The following is a 19,317-nucleotide window of genomic DNA, read 5'->3' as shown; positions in this document are numbered from 1 at the left end:
GGTTGTTTATTTAAACCCAGACTCGAACCCGAACCCGAACCCGAATATTTTTTGAAAATCAATCCCATACCCGGCCCGAGACCCGTAGACCCGAACCAGACCCGGCCCAATTATGTCGGGTTTCGATTTTCCCCGTCAGGTTCGGGCTTTTTTGCCATCCCTAGTTTGGGATTGATGCCTATAAAATAGTCAAAATTCATATGCATAATACAATAAACTTCTGGAATAGCAGAAAACTTCAACTATTAGCCAAAATTACACAATCCTTAATCAGAGAACAAATCAAAATAAATCTCAAGATGTTTGAGATTTAAGAATACACAATCAAAGACTGATAAGAATGAAGTAAAACTGAAACAGAAGAATCAAAAGAACTGATTCTTCACAAAGTATGAACTAGGGTTTTCCTTTGAGAGAGAATAATGAAGCAGATGATGAAATCGTAAAAACTGTTGAAACCCTAATCATATTCTCTTCTATAATGAAGAAAATAGCTGATACATCCTTGAATCTTCTTTGCACAACCTCAGCAATCCCTCTACTTTTGATAATGTCAAAACTAGTCCCTTGAGAATCATAAGAATGTTAAAGCCTGCATAAAATACTAGAAAACACCACAAATAAGGCAAAATAACATAAACATACCAAAAATAAGTTTGATTGTTAATAAATTTAACACCCTCCCTCAAACTTATTTTTGGTACATATCATATAAACCAAGTATACTAGAAAGAAAGCCATGTTGAGTGACACTTAATGAAATGTCCCGTTCATATTGATTATAAACGTTCCATATTAATTGATTTCGTCGCGAGGTTTTGACCTCTATATGAGACGTTTTTCAAAGACTGCATTCATTTTTAAAACAACCGTAACCTTTATTTTATCGATAAAGGTTTAAAAAGCATTACGTAGATTATCAAATAATGATAATCTAAAATATACCGTTTACACACGACCATTACATAATGGTTTACAATAAGAATATATTACATCAAAAATAAGTTTCTTGAATGCAGTTTTTACATAATATCATACAAGCATGGACTCCAAATCTTGTCTTTATTTTAGTATGCAACAGCGGAAGCTCTTAATAATCACCTGAGAATAAACATGCTTAAAACGTCAACAAAAATGTTGGTGAGTTATAGGTTTAACCTATATATTATCAAATCATAATAATAGACCACAAGATTTCATATTTCAATATACATCCCATACATAGAGATAAAATTCATTCATATGGTGAACACCTGGTAACCGACATTAACAAGATGCATATAAGAATATCCCCTATCATTCCGGGAAATCCTTCGGACATGATAAAAACAACATCGAAGTACTAAAGCATCCGGTACTTTGGATGGGGTTCGTTAGGCCTAATAGATCTATCTTTAGGATTCGCGTCAATTAGTAGATCGGTTTACTAATTCTTAGGCTACCAAGCAAAAGGGGCATATTCGGCTTCGATCATTCACCCATATAATGTAGTTTCATTTACTTGTGTCTATTTCGTAAAACATTTATAAAACTGCATGTATTCTCATCCCAAAATATTAGATTTTAAAAGTGGGACTATAACTCACTTTCACAGATTTTTACTTCGTCGGGAAGTAAGACTTGGCCACTAGTCGATTCACGAACCTATAACAAATATGTACATATATATATCAAAGTATGTTCAAAATATATTTACACCATTTTTAATACGTTTTAATGTTTTAAGTTTATTAAGTCAGCTGTCCTCGTTAGTAACCTACAACTAGTTGTCCACAATTAGATGTACAGAAATAAATCGATATATATTATCTTGAATCAATCCACGACCCAGTGTATACACGTCTCAGGCTAGATCACAACTCAAAGTATATATATTTTTGGAATCAACCTCAACCCTGTATAGCTAACTCCAACATTACTGCATATAGAGTGTCTATGGTTGTTCCAAATAATATATATACATGGGTCGATATGATATGTCAAAACATTTGCATACGTGTCTATGGTATCCCAAGATTACATTAGAATACATGTATAATACAATATAAGTTAGCTAGGATATGATTTGTATAGAATTGTTACAATATTTCCCATAGCTACAACAATAAAAAAAAATCCAATCTTGTTTTACCCATAACTTCTTCGTTTTAAATCCGATTTGAGTGAATCAAATTGCTATGGTTTCATATTGAACTCTATTTTATGAATATAAACAGAAAAATTATAGGTTTATAGTCGGAAATATAAGTTACAAGTCGTTTTTGTAAGAGGTAGTCATTTCAGTCGAAAAAATGACGTATTGATGACCATTTTGAAAAACATACTTCCACTTTGAGTTTAACCATGATTTTTGGATATAGTTTCATGTTCATAAGAAAAATCATTTTCCCAGAAGAACAACTTTTAAATCAAAGTTTATCATAGTTTTTAATTAACTAACCCAAAACAGCCCGCGGTGTTACTACGACGGCGTATATCCGGTTTTACGGTGTTTTTCGTGTTTTCCGGTTTTAAATCATTAAGTTAGCATATCAAATAGATATAGAACATGTGTTTAGTTGATTTTAAAAGTCAAGTTAGAAGGATTAACTTTTGTTTGCGAACAAGTTTAGAATTAACTAAACTATGTTCTAGTGATTACATGTTCAAATCTTCAAATAAGATAGTTTTATATGTATGAATCGAATGATGTTATGAACATCATTACTACCTCTAGTTTAGTAGGTAAAACTACTAGAAGTGACAATAAATGATCTAGCTTCAAAGGATCTTGGATGGCTTGAAAGTTCTTGAAGTAGAATCATGACACGAAAACAAGTTCAAGTAAGATTATCACTCGAATTAAGATAGTTATAGTTATAGGAATTGAATCAAAGTTTGTATATGAGTATTACGTTGATTTGGAATGATATCTTACTGTAAACAACAAGGATTTCTTGAGGTTGGATGATCACTTTACAAGATTGGAAGTGAGCTAGTAAACTTGGAAGTATTCTTGATTTTATGAAACTAGAACTTGTAGAATTTATGAAGAACACTTAGAACTTGAAGATGAAACTTGAGAGAGATCAATTAGATGAATAAAATTGAAGAATGAAAGTGTTTGTAGGTGTTTTTGGTCGTTGGTATATGGATTAGATATAAAGGATATGTAATTTTGTTTTCATGTAAATAAGTCATGAATGATTACTAATATTTTTGTAATTTTGTGAGATATTTCATGCTAGTTGCCAAATGATGGTTCCCATATGTGTTAGGTGACTCACATGGGCTGCTAAGAGCTGATCATTGGAGTGTATATACCAATAGTACATACATCTAAAAGCTATGTATTGTACGAGTACGAATACAGGTGCATACGAGTAGAATTGTTGATGAAACTGAACGAGGATGTAATTGTAAGCATTTTTGTTAAGTAGAAGTATTTTGATAAGTGTCTTGAAGTCTTTAAAAAGTGTATGAATACATATTAAAACACTACATGTATATACATTTTAACTGAGTCGTTAAGTCATCGTTAGTCGTTACATGTAAATGTTGATTTGAAACCTTTAAGTTAACGATCTTGTTAAATATTATTAACCCAATGTTTATTATATCTAATGAGATGTTAAATTATTATATTATCATGATATTATGATATATTAATATATCTTAATATGATATATACACATTTAAATGTCGTTACAACGATAATCGTTACATATATGTCTCGTTTCGAAATCCTTAAGTTAGTAGTCTTGTTTTTACATATGTAGTTAATTGTTAATATACATAATGACATGTTTACTTATCATTTATCATGATTAAACATAGTGTATCAATATCTTAATATGATTCATATGTATTTAGTAAGACGTTGTTATAACGATAATCGTTATATATATCGTTTCGAGTTTCTTAAATCAATAAACTCAATTTTATGTATATAACTCATAGTTAAAATACCTAATGAGATACTTACTTATCATAATATCATGTTAACTATATATATAATCATATATATGTCATCATATAGTTTTTACAAGTTTTAACGTTCGTGAATCACCGGTCAACTTGGGTGGTCAATTGTCTATATGAAACCTATTTCGATTAATCAAGTCTTAACAAGTTTGATTGCTTAACATGTTGGAAACACTTAATCATGTAAATATCAATTTCATTTAATATATATAAACATGGAAAAGTTCGGGTCACTACACTTAACCCTTTAGTTAAGATGTCAGCATATTGTAAATCAGATGGAACTTTAACAGTTTTAATCAGACCAATTGAAAATTTTTGCCTTATAAAATGAATATCAATCTCAAAATATTTGGTTCTTTCATGAAAAACAGGATTTGCAGCAATTTGAATGGCAGAATTATTATCACAGAATAAGTTAAAAGGAAGTTTGAGATTAATATTCAACTCTTGAAGCAAATTTTTTATCCAAACAATTTCACAAGCTGCTGCTGCCATAGCCCTATATTCTGCTTCAGCAGAGGACCTAGCAACAATATCTTGTTTTTTACTTTTCCAAGATATTAAAGATCCACAAAAATAAACTAAGTATCGAGAAACAGACTTTCTCATAACCTTGCACTTACCCCAATCAGCATCACAGTAAGCATAAACATCAAGACCATTACCTTTAACAAACTGAATTCCTTTTCCAGGAGCACATTTAAGATATCTAAGAACTCTAAAAGCTAAATTCAAATGAGATTGTAAAGCAGCATGCATGAATTGACTAAGAACTTGTACAGCATAAGAAATATCAGGTCTAGTAAGAGTAAGATAGATTAATCTACCAATCAGTTTTTGATACTCAGTAATATTTGATAACAAAGGATCTTTTTCACTTGGATCACAAGCAACATAAAGATTTGATTCAATAGGAGTATTTGCAGGCTTACAACCAAGCATACCATAGTCACTAAGAAGATCAAGACAATATTTTCTTTGATTCATACAAATACCTTTTTCATTATTTAAAATTTCAATTCCAAGAAAATATTTCAACTTCCCAAGATCTTTTATTTGAAATTTTAACTTCAAGAACAATTTAAACTTCTCAATTTCATTCAGATTATTACCAGTTACAACAATTTCGTCAACATATACCAAAATAGCAATAAACACATTATCAGAAGACTTAACATATAATGAGTAATCACATGTACTTTGTTTAAAATCATGTTCAACAAGAGCAGAGTTTAATTTTTCATTCCATTTCCTAGGAGCTTGTTTAAGTCCATAAAGAGACTTGTTAAGTTTGCATACTCTATTATCATTTTCAGAAAAATATCCTTCAAGCAAAGTCATATAAACTTCTTCATATAAATCACCATATAGAAATGCATCATTAACATCTAATTGAAACATAGGCCAGTTGTTATTAACAGCAAGAGTAACAATGCATCTAATAGTAGCATGCTTTACAACAGGAGAAAAAGTTTCTTCATAGTCAATACCTTCTTGTTGACTATACCCTTTAGTCACAAGCCTTGCTTTATACCTTTCTATTTCACCATTAGACTTATATTTAATTCTATAAACCCATTTATTACCTATAGGTATTCTATCAGGAGGTAATTCAGTAATTTCCCAAGTATTATTTCTATTTAAAGCAGCCATTTCAAGATTCATAGCATCTACCCAATTTTGATCACATGCAGCCTGTTTATAAGTCTTAGGTTCAACAGATTTATTCAAGTTAGACACAAAACACCAATTATCAGAATTAAGCATAGAATAATTCACAACTCTTTCAACACCATATTTAACTTTTCCTTCAATAACATAATCATCAAATTTCTTAGGAATATTAGTCTCTCTGGTTGATCTCCTTAAGTTTTGATCAACAACAGGTTCAGAATGACTTGTGCCCTCAGGAGATGTAGAATTGTCCAAAGGTGTTGCCATAGGGCACTCATCACTTGAAGGACAAGTGTCACTAGCATTACCATCAGTAGGACACTCATCTCTTAAAGGACAAGTACCACTACTACCCTCACCATCACTGATGTCTCTCTCCTCATCATTGGGACTTATGAAACAACCCCAAACCGTTTAACCAAAAACGGAGTACTTTTTTTTTTTTTTTTTTGTTAGGTCCCAATATCACCCAAGTATACAAACCATTTCGAAATAGTTATCCATATACAATTTATCATAATAACACGTTAAACATTTTATCTCGACTCTTGGTTTACAATGACACCATACATCCTTACGAGAATGTATTTCACATACAAGGTTTGACTCGACACAACCAAACGATGCGACCTCGAAACATTTATACAACACCACGGTTAAGACACAATAGCCCAACCCGATACCAAGAGCATAATCCCGAGGATCTACAAAATCCCCAATCCACATCCATATCCGAAAGCTACCCCATAGAGCCCAAGCGCTACTACGCAACTAGTCTATCAACTAGCTAGCTTCACAATCACAATACCTGTAAAAAGGTAAACAACGAGAGGGGTAAGCTAACGCTTAGTGAATGCAATAATTATACATATACATATATAATCTACTTACTTGCAAACACTTACACAATACCGCATACAAGCTAGCAATTCGACAGCCATGCAAACATCATGCATAAACTACTATCCACAATTCACAAGAAGCTAGCAACAACAATAGCATATAGTTCACAATTTAATATGCTAAATACAAATTCACTCAACCATGGTTAACCAATCGTACAAGGGAACGGTACTTGAAAGACCATCGGAGTTCATAACATCCATTAGTGTTACTTAAACACCGCGTAATCACTAATCCCCCGGGTGATGTCTTGAACACCGCGACTAACTCACCCCCATGACAATGTGGCGTCTTGAACACCGCGACGATTCCACATGTCAATCAAAACAATGAGTGGTGTCTTGAACACCGCGACAATTCCACTCCCATGACCATGTGATGTCTTGAACACCGCGACAATACCACATGTCAATCAAACAATGAGTAGTGTCTTGAGCACCGCGACAATGCTACTCGTTACTTAGAATGTGGTGTCTTGAACACCGTGACAATTCCACATTCATATCACACAAATAAATACATTATATACGTACACGCATAATTATTCCACTCACCTCGAGATGCATGCACAAGTCATGTATGTAAAGTCGCCACCAAACGCAACCGAGCAAGCTTTTACCTATAATATACATATAGGTATTCACACAATCAATACACATTCCCTTCAAGAGAATTTGACGCAAACACCCTTAACCAAGGGTTTATACCTACCTCCACAATTCACCCATTTAGACACCTAAGTGCAAAATACACCTTTTTATACATTTAACGACACCCGAAGGTCCAAAACTAACGAGACTAGTTCTCGCGTTCCCGAAATACCCAAATACATCAACTTTAGCCATTAAATGCATACTATCTTGTATATTGCCCAAAAACCCGTTTCATGGTTGACCAAGTTTGACTTTATGGTTAAAATACCAATTTCAACCCGAAATCATTTCTCACGTTCACTTTCATTCAAAAATGCCATTTAACACTTAACAAAAAGTGTTTAACATCCATTTAATTCAATTTAGTGTCATTACCAAATTTGACCCAATCAAAGTCGACCCATTTTGACCTAAGTCTCAAAAACGCCCAAAATCACTAACGACTAGTGATTATATTACCAAAACACCAAATAACACCTAAAACAAGTATTTACATACTTAATTCACCAAAACTTGACTCAAAACCCATTTTGACACATAAACCCTAATTTTGACCCATTACAAAATTAGTCAACTCAAATACACCCAAAAAAGGTTCCAACGCTTCCAAAATCACTAAACTAAGTGAGTACACCCAAAACCAAAGCCTAATCATGGCCAAAACGTCAATCAACCCAAAACCCGCCATGTATAAAAAATAACTAGTTTCCATAAACCCACTTCATCATCTAAATGGGTTTTACAACTAAAAATCTAAAAACCCTAACTTGAATATTAAATCATAAAGATGAATTTCGGAATTAGAACATACCATTACTACCACAACGTAGCCGTGAACGAGGAGAACAACTTTAACTCTTGTGACCCGACCCAAAACACTCTTCTTCTTCCCCGATTTGAGCTTTCTCTCTCTAAACCCTTTACTCTCTCTCTAGGGTTTGGTGTGTGAGTGGGAGGGAAGGAGAATGAAGAGAATGAGGTTTGGATAAGATTGGGATCAGTTTTATGGCCAAAAACCCGTCCATATGTGAAATACCAACTTTGCCCTTCATTTAACTCATTAAAAGGCTGAACAGCACCAGATCGTGCCTATTGTCGCGCCGCGGAGCAATTTGTCGCGCCGCGGCCCAAAGGGTGATTTTAGAACATGTTTTTCAAGCTTTCTGACCTTCAACATAGGCATTTATCGCGCCGCGGAGCAATTTGTCGCGCCGTGACAATTGCCTGTTTCATCCGAACTTCAGCAAACTTGTTTTGGCCATAACTTTTTGACCGTAACTCCGTTTTCGATGAATCAAATATCGTTGGAAACGTAATAAGATTTCCTTTCTAATGGTAAGGTTTTGAAATGTCAACTCAAACTTTATTTGGGATCGAAAAGGTACGTACACATCATGTAACTCAAACAACGTCCAGTTTTTCTTCGACATTCGAACAAGCAACACGTGTACGCTTGGTACACTTCATGCACTCATCGTACAATCATCTTTATACTATTATACAACCAAGTATGAACATTCTAAAGATCAATCAAGTACCTCAGACATGTATGAAGAAAAACGGGATGTTACAACTCTCCCCCACTTAAATTCAATCACGTCCTCGTGATCCTAGTCACTTAACTAATCCGAACCTACACTCTATAGTCCTCCGACACACATCCAAACTCGATGTCTGCAACAATTCCATTAACAATTTCCATTAATCCGAAGTTTTCACCACACGCTAATAATCCCTAGCGTGCATTACCGCAACAAGCGATATTTCACGCGCTCAACGTTCAAGCTGCCTCCATTAAAACTCTGCACTTTAACAGTCCATAACGCAACACTCAACCGGTCAATCAAGTATGTTCTCTATTTCAAGAACCAACCTCCCTCATTTCCGCAACCGGATTATTCCTTCAACGAAGAAATTTCGGTATCACCAAAATAATCACTCTAGGGAACACAAACTTTCCCATCGATCGATCCGCACACGATCACCAGTCTCTGGATTAATCCAGGACGACAATAATACACCACGAACTAGGAAAATCATCAACACTCGACACAGGGTTTCTCCTCCAAACCCTACAACGCATCCATACCCTACGGCTCCTTAGTACTAGCATGGAAACTATTCGTGTACTAGAATCCTGTCAATGGCGAATTATTATCCCGACAATTCGCAATTCGTCACACGACCCTTAAAATATTCACCGACGTCGGGTGAACCCTACTACCTAGACCGTCCATAAAGGATGGCCTTGACATTTCCATGCAACCAACGGGTCGCATCACTAGGGAACACACTCTCGCAAACAAACAACAACCGCGTGTCTCGACGTGAGACAAACAGAACCGGCGCTCCCCGCCTCACAACCATCCACAAAGTGGAATAATCCACTGAAAATTCTCACGATCACGTTTCCCGACAGGGAAAATACAGTATTCACTGTCATCTCGAACTCGTACTCACTTGACAGTACTATCCGAGTTTCACATCTACCCAAATTATTATCACGAGAGCACCCACAATAACAATTACATTCTCTCACTTCCGTGATCTCAAACTTCACACTTGGTCTCATACTGCACCTTGGTACTACACGACCACCTTACTTAAGAGGTCTTACACTTCACTTGATCTAGTACCACGGGAGCTTCCTCGGGTGGCAGTAAAAACTCCCCCACTTAGGATCTAGCTCCACATTCTTACCGCAAAGATGATAACATCCCGCGGAATTACCATTCCACAACACACATGATCATTCTCATCACTAATCATAAACACCGAATCACTGCAAATTCACTTTAGGCTCTCAGAGCCGTCATACAAAATTACCGGAGGTGTCGTACACGCGACGACTTCGCACCTTCATACCACAAATCACAATCGACTGCCTTAATCGTTCGCAAGGCGAACTCCGCCAAAGTCCCACATACGTCTCTATGCCTAAGCATACGTCATTCCGATTAATCAATCGTACATCTCAGTCGAGATCGCCCGACCTTCCACGCAACGAACCCTTACCAACAATTGCTCACTCCCATGGAGAAGAGTGACCAATCCGACACAATAATTGCATCGACCGCAATATCAACACTTCATCTTAACCTTCGGCCTAACCGTCCATGAACTCCATTACCAGCTCACCGGTTATCTTCACCCATATAACACTTAAGAGCAACAAGATTCGCTCATCAGTCACTTCCCAAGAAGTATTTACCGAAATGCTCTTAAACTCCGACTTTCTTAACCGTCGAATTACAATCACTCGTCGATCACTGTTGTAATCTCCGCTACTTCTAAGGGCATCTCACGGGCACCCTAAGCACAGAGTGATCACACCATCACCGGAGTTGAACATTACACTAGCAGGTATAAGAAGGCACCTGACGCAGTGTCATGCAGACTCCCACCACAATCTACCGAAATTTAGAAACTCGATCTTTGGGTTTCATACACCCGATGTCACCCATTTTACCACAATAATAACTCGAAGTCACACCTATCCGACAAACCTTACAGTTTATTGTCTTCTTGAAAGTTTCTAGCGATCACACGCTACACACACCACAAGGCCAAAACAACATAGCCTAACGAAACCTTTCATCCAATCACTAAGGGGATGCTTGGAAACACCAAGTCTTACATCCTTTCTACACCTCGATAAAACCACTACTACAAGGGGTATTCCCTTAAGAATGTTGCCCTATAATCAACAACACACTAACGCAACCATCGTCATACGGGTCCCACTCCCATGAGTTTAATGACCCAAGGACTCCCCGATTCGCCAATTCCAAGGCGACACACACAACAAGAATCCTAACACGATTCTCTAACCACACACTCTACCGAGTGTAACTCAAAACTACAATCATTAAACTTGTCGCATTCCATTATGGAATTCAAGTCCTCGTCGCACACACACAAGAGTAATTTCGTCATCCCAGTTACGATGGGTAACTAAAACCAATAACAATCTCAACAGTGCACCCACTACCCAGGGTGACTAAGCACGCACCAAAGTCGTGAGTTGGCTCGCTCACTTAACTAACCGAATCCATCGTACACTTCCCGACTCACAAAGAACCTGATGTGACAACAAGCACATCACTCGAGACTACTATACCCTAGGAACCAATAGAAGATTCCTAATTCGTCCCGTTCTACCCCAACCATGCCACGTTTCCTCCGTTCGGTACTTGTCATGTCATGCTTAGTGTCAAGATACACTTTCGTAATAATGGTGATCGGTCATTATTACAAATGTGTACCTTACCATTTCCACACGGTCACGCAAAGTACTTTACCCGGACTGACGCAACATTCACACAAAATAACACGCGATAAATTCTAGTACCCGAATGACCAAAGCCCTTACGTGAACTTGATCACTCAAAACCGTCAAACATACGAATCTCTCTAATAGATTCATTCCTAGGATACCACACAAAAGATACCTGTATATATATATACACCTATATACAATATAATAATAAATGTACACAAGTACACTGCAACCACAAGTCAACCTACATCCTAGGTGACTATCACTAAAACAATGTCCACGTTCGCCTACTTACATTAGGCACTAGCTATCTAAGGCACTAATTCACACACGAAATAAGGCCCCACATAATCACACTTTTGACAAAAATAAGTCCTAGTTAGTCACCTACTCTAAGGCACTAACAAATCTCAATCCGACCCGTATTCCTACAAGTCCCGCAAATAACGCACATCCGTCAAAAGTCTAAGACTAGGCACCTATTCCAAGGTCACCTAATTCCCTTAGACTATGCTCTGATACCACTTGAAACAACCCCAAACCGTTTAACCAAAAACGGAGTACTTTTTTTTTTTTTTTTTGTTAGGTCCCAATATCACCCAAGTATACAAACCATTTCGAAATAGTTATCCATATACAATTTATCATAATAACACGTTAAACATTTTATCTCGACTCTTGGTTTACAATGACACCATACATCCTTACGAGAATGTATTTCACATACAAGGTTTGACTCGACACAACCAAACGATGCGACCTCGAAACATTTATACAACACCACGGTTAAGACACAATAGCCCAACCCGATACCAAGAGCATAATCCCGAGGATCTACAAAATCCCCAATCCACATCCATATCCGAAAGCTACCCCATAGAGCCCAAGCGCTACTACGCAACTAGTCTATCAACTAGCTAGCTTCACAATCACAATACCTGTAAAAAGGTAAACAACGAGAGGGGTAAGCTAACGCTTAGTGAATGCAATAATTATACATATACATATATAATCTACTTACTTGCAAACACTTACACAATACCGCATACAAGCTAGCAATTCGACAGCCATGCAAACATCATGCATAAACTACTATCCACAATTCACAAGAAGCTAGCAACAACAATAGCATATAGTTCACAATTTAATATGCTAAATACAAATTCACTCAACCATGGTTAACCAATCGTACAAGGGAACGGTACTTGAAAGACCATCGGAGTTCATAACATCCATTAGTGTTACTTAAACACCGCGTAATCACTAATCCCCCGGGTGATGTCTTGAACACCGCGACTAACTCACCCCCATGACAATGTGGCGTCTTGAACACCGCGACGATTCCACATGTCAATCAAAACAATGAGTGGTGTCTTGAACACCGCGACAATTCCACTCCCATGACCATGTGATGTCTTGAACACCGCGACAATACCACATGTCAATCAAACAATGAGTAGTGTCTTGAGCACCGCGACAATGCTACTCGTTACTTAGAATGTGGTGTCTTGAACACCGTGACAATTCCACATTCATATCACACAAATAAATACATTATATACGTACACGCATAATTATTCCACTCACCTCGAGATGCATGCACAAGTCATGTATGTAAAGTCGCCACCAAACGCAACCGAGCAAGCTTTTACCTATAATATACATATAGGTATTCACACAATCAATACACATTCCCTTCAAGAGAATTTGACGCAAACACCCTTAACCAAGGGTTTATACCTACCTCCACAATTCACCCATTTAGACACCTAAGTGCAAAATACACCTTTTTATACATTTAACGACACCCGAAGGTCCAAAACTAACGAGACTAGTTCTCGCGTTCCCGAAATACCCAAATACATCAACTTTAGCCATTAAATGCATACTATCTTGTATATTGCCCAAAAACCCGTTTCATGGTTGACCAAGTTTGACTTTATGGTTAAAATACCAATTTCAACCCGAAATCATTTCTCACGTTCACTTTCATTCAAAAATGCCATTTAACACTTAACAAAAAGTGTTTAACATCCATTTAATTCAATTTAGTGTCATTACCAAATTTGACCCAATCAAAGTCGACCCATTTTGACCTAAGTCTCAAAAACGCCCAAAATCACTAACGACTAGTGATTATATTACCAAAACACCAAATAACACCTAAAACAAGTATTTACATACTTAATTCACCAAAACTTGACTCAAAACCCATTTTGACACATAAACCCTAATTTTGACCCATTACAAAATTAGTCAACTCAAATACACCCAAAAAAGGTTCCAACGCTTCCAAAATCACTAAACTAAGTGAGTACACCCAAAACCAAAGCCTAATCATGGCCAAAACGTCAATCAACCCAAAACCCGCCATGTATAAAAAATAACTAGTTTCCATAAACCCACTTCATCATCTAAATGGGTTTTACAACTAAAAATCTAAAAACCCTAACTTGAATATTAAATCATAAAGATGAATTTCGGAATTAGAACATACCATTACTACCACAACGTAGCCGTGAACGAGGAGAACAACTTTAACTCTTGTGACCCGACCCAAAACACTCTTCTTCTTCCCCGATTTGAGCTTTCTCTCTCTAAACCCTTTACTCTCTCTCTAGGGTTTGGTGTGTGAGTGGGAGGGAAGGAGAATGAAGAGAATGAGGTTTGGATAAGATTGGGATCAGTTTTATGGCCAAAAACCCGTCCATATGTGAAATACCAACTTTGCCCTTCATTTAACTCATTAAAAGGCTGAACAGCACCAGATCGTGCCTATTGTCGCGCCGCGGAGCAATTTGTCGCGCCGCGGCCCAAAGGGTGATTTTAGAACATGTTTTTCAAGCTTTCTGACCTTCAACATAGGCATTTGTCGCGCCGCGGAGCAATTTGTCGCGCCGTGACAATTGCCTGTTTCATCCGAACTTCAGCAAACTTGTTTTGGCCATAACTTTTTGACCGTAACTCCGTTTTCGATGAATCAAATATCGTTGGAAACGTAATAAGATTTCCTTTCTAATGGTAAGGTTTTGAAATGTCAACTCAAACTTTATTTGGGATCGAAAAGGTACGTACACATCATGTAACTCAAACAACGTCCAGTTTTTCTTCGACATTCGAACAAGCAACACGTGTACGCTTGGTACACTTCATGCACTCATCGTACAATCATCTTTATACTATTATACAACCAAGTATGAACATTCTAAAGATCAATCAAGTACCTCAGACATGTATGAAGAAAAACGGGATGTTACAACTTAGAGAATTTGATTGACTCAAAACATAATCAAAAAAATTAATTTGATTCAAATCACTACTACTATCACAATTATCAGAAAACTTTTTAATTTTGAAAGGAAAAACTGTTTCATTAAACTTAACATCTCTAGAAAACAACACACTTTTATTTTCAAGATTAAAAAGTTTATAACCCTTTTTTTGATTTGAATAGCCAATAAAAACACACTGCACATACCTACTACTAAATTTATGTTTAGGTTTTAAATCAACAACATAACAAAGACAACCAAAAACTCTTAATTGAGAGAGACTAGGAGTTTTAAATCCATCTCTACTTTGAACTTTGAAAGGTCCCCACAAATCAAGATGAACCAATTCACCTAGACTTGTAGTTTTATGATCACTAAGAGGAAAAGAATCCCTTGTCTGCTTTGCCTTATGGAAAATATCACAAGGTTCAATTAACTTTTTATCACAATTAGTTATAGCAATTTTCTTTTTCAAAATATCTAGAACATGATTAGAAGGATGACCAAGTCTATAATGCCATAATTGTTTAGATATATAACTTTTATTTTCAGATAAACAAACATTCATACACACAGAATTGCTTACATCAAATACACAGAGACCATCATACATATCACCGGTCCCTACAATTGTCCCTAGCTTCAAGTCCTGAATGTAACACTTAGACTTATCAAAACCAACAAATAAATCATTATCCTTAGAAAGTTTATACACAGAAAGCAGACTTACACAATATTCAGGTATAACTAACACATTGTGCAAAACAATATTTTTGGTTAAGTTTAAATCACCTATTTTTCTAATAAGAGCTTTTGTACCATTAGGATGTCCAACAGTAAGATTTAAATGAGTTACATCAAAAACATTAGTTAAACCTTGAATAGAATCAGTCATATGTTGATTTGCACCAGAATCTACAATCCAACTTTTACTTTTATTATTTTTTAAACATCCATTTGCATTAAAAAATGTACCAAAATTTTCATTAAACTTCTTACTCCCATTAAAAACAGTACCTGCCATATTATCATTAGCAATTTCATTTACATGATTCTTTTCATTTATTAGAGATAGGAGTCTCATCATTTGATCATTTGTAAGATTCATATTGCTTGAACCTGAAACATCAGAACTACTACTAACAGCATTGTTGTTAGTAACACTTTTATTATTATTATTGAACTTATTAACAAAGGGTTTTCTCTTCCAATTAGATGGGTAAACCACAACTTCAAAACACCTATCAATAGTATGACCAACCCTATTACACTTTGTACATTTTAAGTTAGAGTAGACATTTCTATTAAAAGTATTTGTGCCTGCATTTCCTCTATTAAAGTTATTATTTCTATTAGTGTTACTATAGTTAACAACAGTACTATTAGTATCAGATTGAGATAAAAACACAGAATTCTGAGGTTTACTAGATTCACCATTAATAACACTTCTATGAGTCTCTTCTCTAGAAATCACAGAATAAGCAGTTTTAACATCAGGCAAAGGATCTCTAAGAAGTAAATTACTCCTAACAGCCATATAACTGTCATTTAATCCCATAAGAAACTGCATCAATCTTAACATATTATTATGAGTTTGATTAGTTTGAGCAGCATCACAAGTGCATTTAGTCAATTTGATCATGGCTTCATACTGAACCCATAAAAAACTCAACTTATGATAGTATTCAGCTAATGTACTATTACCTTGTTTAACAGTATTTATATTTTGATACAGATTAAAGATAACAAATCCATCTATTTTATTATAAGTATCTTTTAAATCCTTCCACACAGTAGCAGCATCCACAGAATAAATAGAACCAGAATACAATTCTTCACTTAAAGATCCAAGTAACCATGTTAACACAACAGAATTACATCTATCCCACTGTCTAGCAAGTACATCATCAGTAGTATTTTTTATTCATGTACCATCAATAAATCCAACTTTATTTTTAGTACCTAAAGCAAGCAAAATAGATCTACTCCAGATATTATAATTTTCAATTCCTTTTAATTTGACAGAAACAAGTGGTGTACCAGTAGTATCACTAGGATGCAAATAAAGTGGATCACTAAAATCAAGTTTATTAATAAGAGTAAGAGCAGTTTCATCACCCATAATGAAAACAATAATAGAAACACACAAATAATCAACAAGAAACCAAGTAACAGCAAGACAAGATAAAAATTCAAAGAAGAAAACAAATAAACACACAAGGAATAACACGAATAAATTCGAGACTCCCCTTTGTAGATCAATCAGAGTTGAGAACACAAGAGAAATTTCAACGAAAGACAAGAAGAATTACAGCAGAAGAAGATACAAGAACTTTCAAGCGCCAACAGATCACCACTTTTAAACCAGAAAACCCTAACCCTAAAAATTAGGGAATCTTCAATACAGCAACAATAAACCTTCACAAAACCTTTAACAATTGTGATAACACAATATCAACAGAAACAAGAACCGTTCTAGAAGAAACCCGTCAAACCCTAGAATGAAGAACAAAATCACCAATCGATCGTATTCCGCTCTGATACCATGTCAAAATTCATATGCATAATACAATAAACTTCTGGAATAGCAGAAAACTTCAACTATTAGCCAAAATTACACAATCCTTAATCAGAGAACAAATCAAAATAAATCTCAAGATGTTTGGGATTTAAGAATACACAATCAAAGACTGATAAGAATGAAGTAAAACTGAAACAGAAGAATCAAAAGAACTGATTCTTCACAAAGTATGAACTAGGGTTTTCCTTTGAGAGAGAAATAATGAAGCATATGATGAAATCGTAAAAACTGTTGAAACCCTAGATCATATTCTCTTTTATAATGAAGAAAATAGATGATACATCCTTGAATCTTCTTTGCACAACCTCAGCAATCCCTCTACTTTTGATAATGTCAAAACTGGTCCCTTAAGAATCATAAGAATGTTAAAGCCTGCATAAAATACTAGAAAACACCACAAATAAGGCAAAATAACATAAACATACCAAAAATAAGTTTGATTGTTAATAAAGTTAACAAATACATCTACCCACACCCCATATTTGACGTGAAAAAGGGTCGAATGCGGGCCAATATTTGACAACATTTTGTTATATGTGGCTCAGCTTCAAAAGTAACTAATAACAGTGAGCCACTGACTCGTTGGTTATAATGAATAATTATCAATTTTGAAAGATGAAGCTTTTATTGATGAATTAATACTTGCAAATATAAAATATATAATAATAATAATCTAATAAAATGATTAAAAAGACAATTTACTTTATTTTAAAGTAGTTATTTTGACCAATTATTATGTTTAATTTTGTTTTTGGTGTAAGAAAATTTCTAATGACAGCCCTAAGGGCTGTCTTTAAGCCATTCAGACATGCATTAAACAATTGTACACTCAATATAACTACCCACTTCCTGCAGAAAACTACCTCCATATACTACTTATTTATCCATATAATTATTTCTTAATGACAACCCTTAGGGTTGTCATTAGAAAAGTTCTTGGTGTAAAGCTAATTTGTTAATATAACGAAATTCATATAAGAAAAGAATGGTAACAGAATTGTAATGATTAATTTAACAGGAAAACATGCACAGGGACAAAAATTAAACACAAAACAGAGAAAATCAATCAATATATTGTTATGTTATATCCAATCCATCAACAGAACAAGGAAGGGTCTCTCCCACTTTACCATAAGTCATATCAAAGAGCTGATTACAACAACTCCCTCGGATGCCCAAAGGAAGATATACAAACTGATTAACGTACATACACTGTTTATTTCTTCATTATATCACATATACTACTATTAGCCTAGTTTTATTCTAGGTCTGTTAAATTTAAGGGGTTTTCTCTAATGACAGCTTTTGATGTTATCGTTACTGTGCATCAATGAGTTATACATCCCAGTTTAATTTGACTTTTGTAAAACGCTTATTGAAATTTATAAGTTTTTTTGACACGTTAACGATAACCCTAAAAGGTTGTTCGCAAAAATTTTAAATATAATTTGTTGTGACTTTTTTTACTTGTTCACTTCTTAATGACCATTCTTGAATTTTTAGAACAACAATTCATGTAAACAAGAAAGTTCCTTTTTTTTATTTAAAAAAAAGCACTATTCGATTTATGACTGTACTTTTTAAAGTAAAGAACTTTTACTCTTAAATAAATAAATAAATATACTGTATTTTTTTATATATAGTAAACTAACTAATAATTCAAATGTTTGAGTCACCACAACGGCCATGTTTGGCAACAAAGGTTGTGGAGCTTTTAGAAACCTTTAGCTTTTATGAAAAAGCTTATATCAAATAAAAAGCTCTAATTAGTTGCAACAGCTTAAAGCTTTTTGAGTAAGATAAAAAATTAAAAACTAATAGAACTAGTGTTTAGCTTTTTGTCATTTACTCTTTATTTTAACAGTTTCAGCTACTCTGTTAAATAACTAAATACATATAAAAAAGCTAACTGCTACCAGCTATAAACTACCGGTTAAAAGCTATAAACTAGTTTTACCAAACATACACAATCCCTTTGTCTTAATCAGT

The 19,317-nt window shown here is 35.0% G+C and overlaps 1 protein-coding gene across 1 annotated transcript; it reads right to left on the bottom strand.

Moving 5' to 3' along the window:
- Positions 1 to 396: 396 nt before the first annotated feature.
- Positions 397 to 16,869, bottom strand: LOC139863453 (uncharacterized). The gene is made up of 4 exons (XM_071852088.1): positions 16,680 to 16,869; positions 14,954 to 16,580; positions 4,269 to 6,031; positions 397 to 566 (listed from the first exon to the last, which is right to left on the bottom strand). Exons 1-4 carry the CDS (start codon positions 16,867 to 16,869, stop codon positions 397 to 399), a joined length of 3,750 nt encoding a protein of 1,249 aa, XP_071708189.1.
- Between the last annotated feature and the right edge of the window lie 2,448 nt (positions 16,870 to 19,317).

The sequence above is a fragment of the Rutidosis leptorrhynchoides genome, chromosome 8 (assembly GCF_046630445.1).
Source record: "Rutidosis leptorrhynchoides isolate AG116_Rl617_1_P2 chromosome 8, CSIRO_AGI_Rlap_v1, whole genome shotgun sequence".
In the NCBI taxonomy this organism is placed as follows: domain Eukaryota; kingdom Viridiplantae; phylum Streptophyta; class Magnoliopsida; order Asterales; family Asteraceae; genus Rutidosis; species Rutidosis leptorrhynchoides.
This window is presented reverse-complemented; position numbering and strand designations above follow the sequence as displayed.

What these genes read in the sequence shown, in the direction of transcription:
- LOC139863453 (XM_071852088.1), bottom strand. Translation starts at nt 16,869, where the DNA reads ATGGGTGATGAAACTGCTCTTACTCTTATTAATAAACTTGATTTTAGT. An exon ending in TAAAGTTGGATTTATTGATG is followed by an intron (nt 16,581 to 16,679) that starts GTACATGAATAA and finishes CTTTAAGTGAAG; the next exon opens with AATTGTATTCTGGTTCTATT. An exon ending in AAACATAAATTTAGTAGTAG is followed by an intron (nt 6,032 to 14,953) that starts GTATGTGCAGTG and finishes TTGTTTCATAAG; the next exon opens with TCCCAATGATGAGGAGAGAG.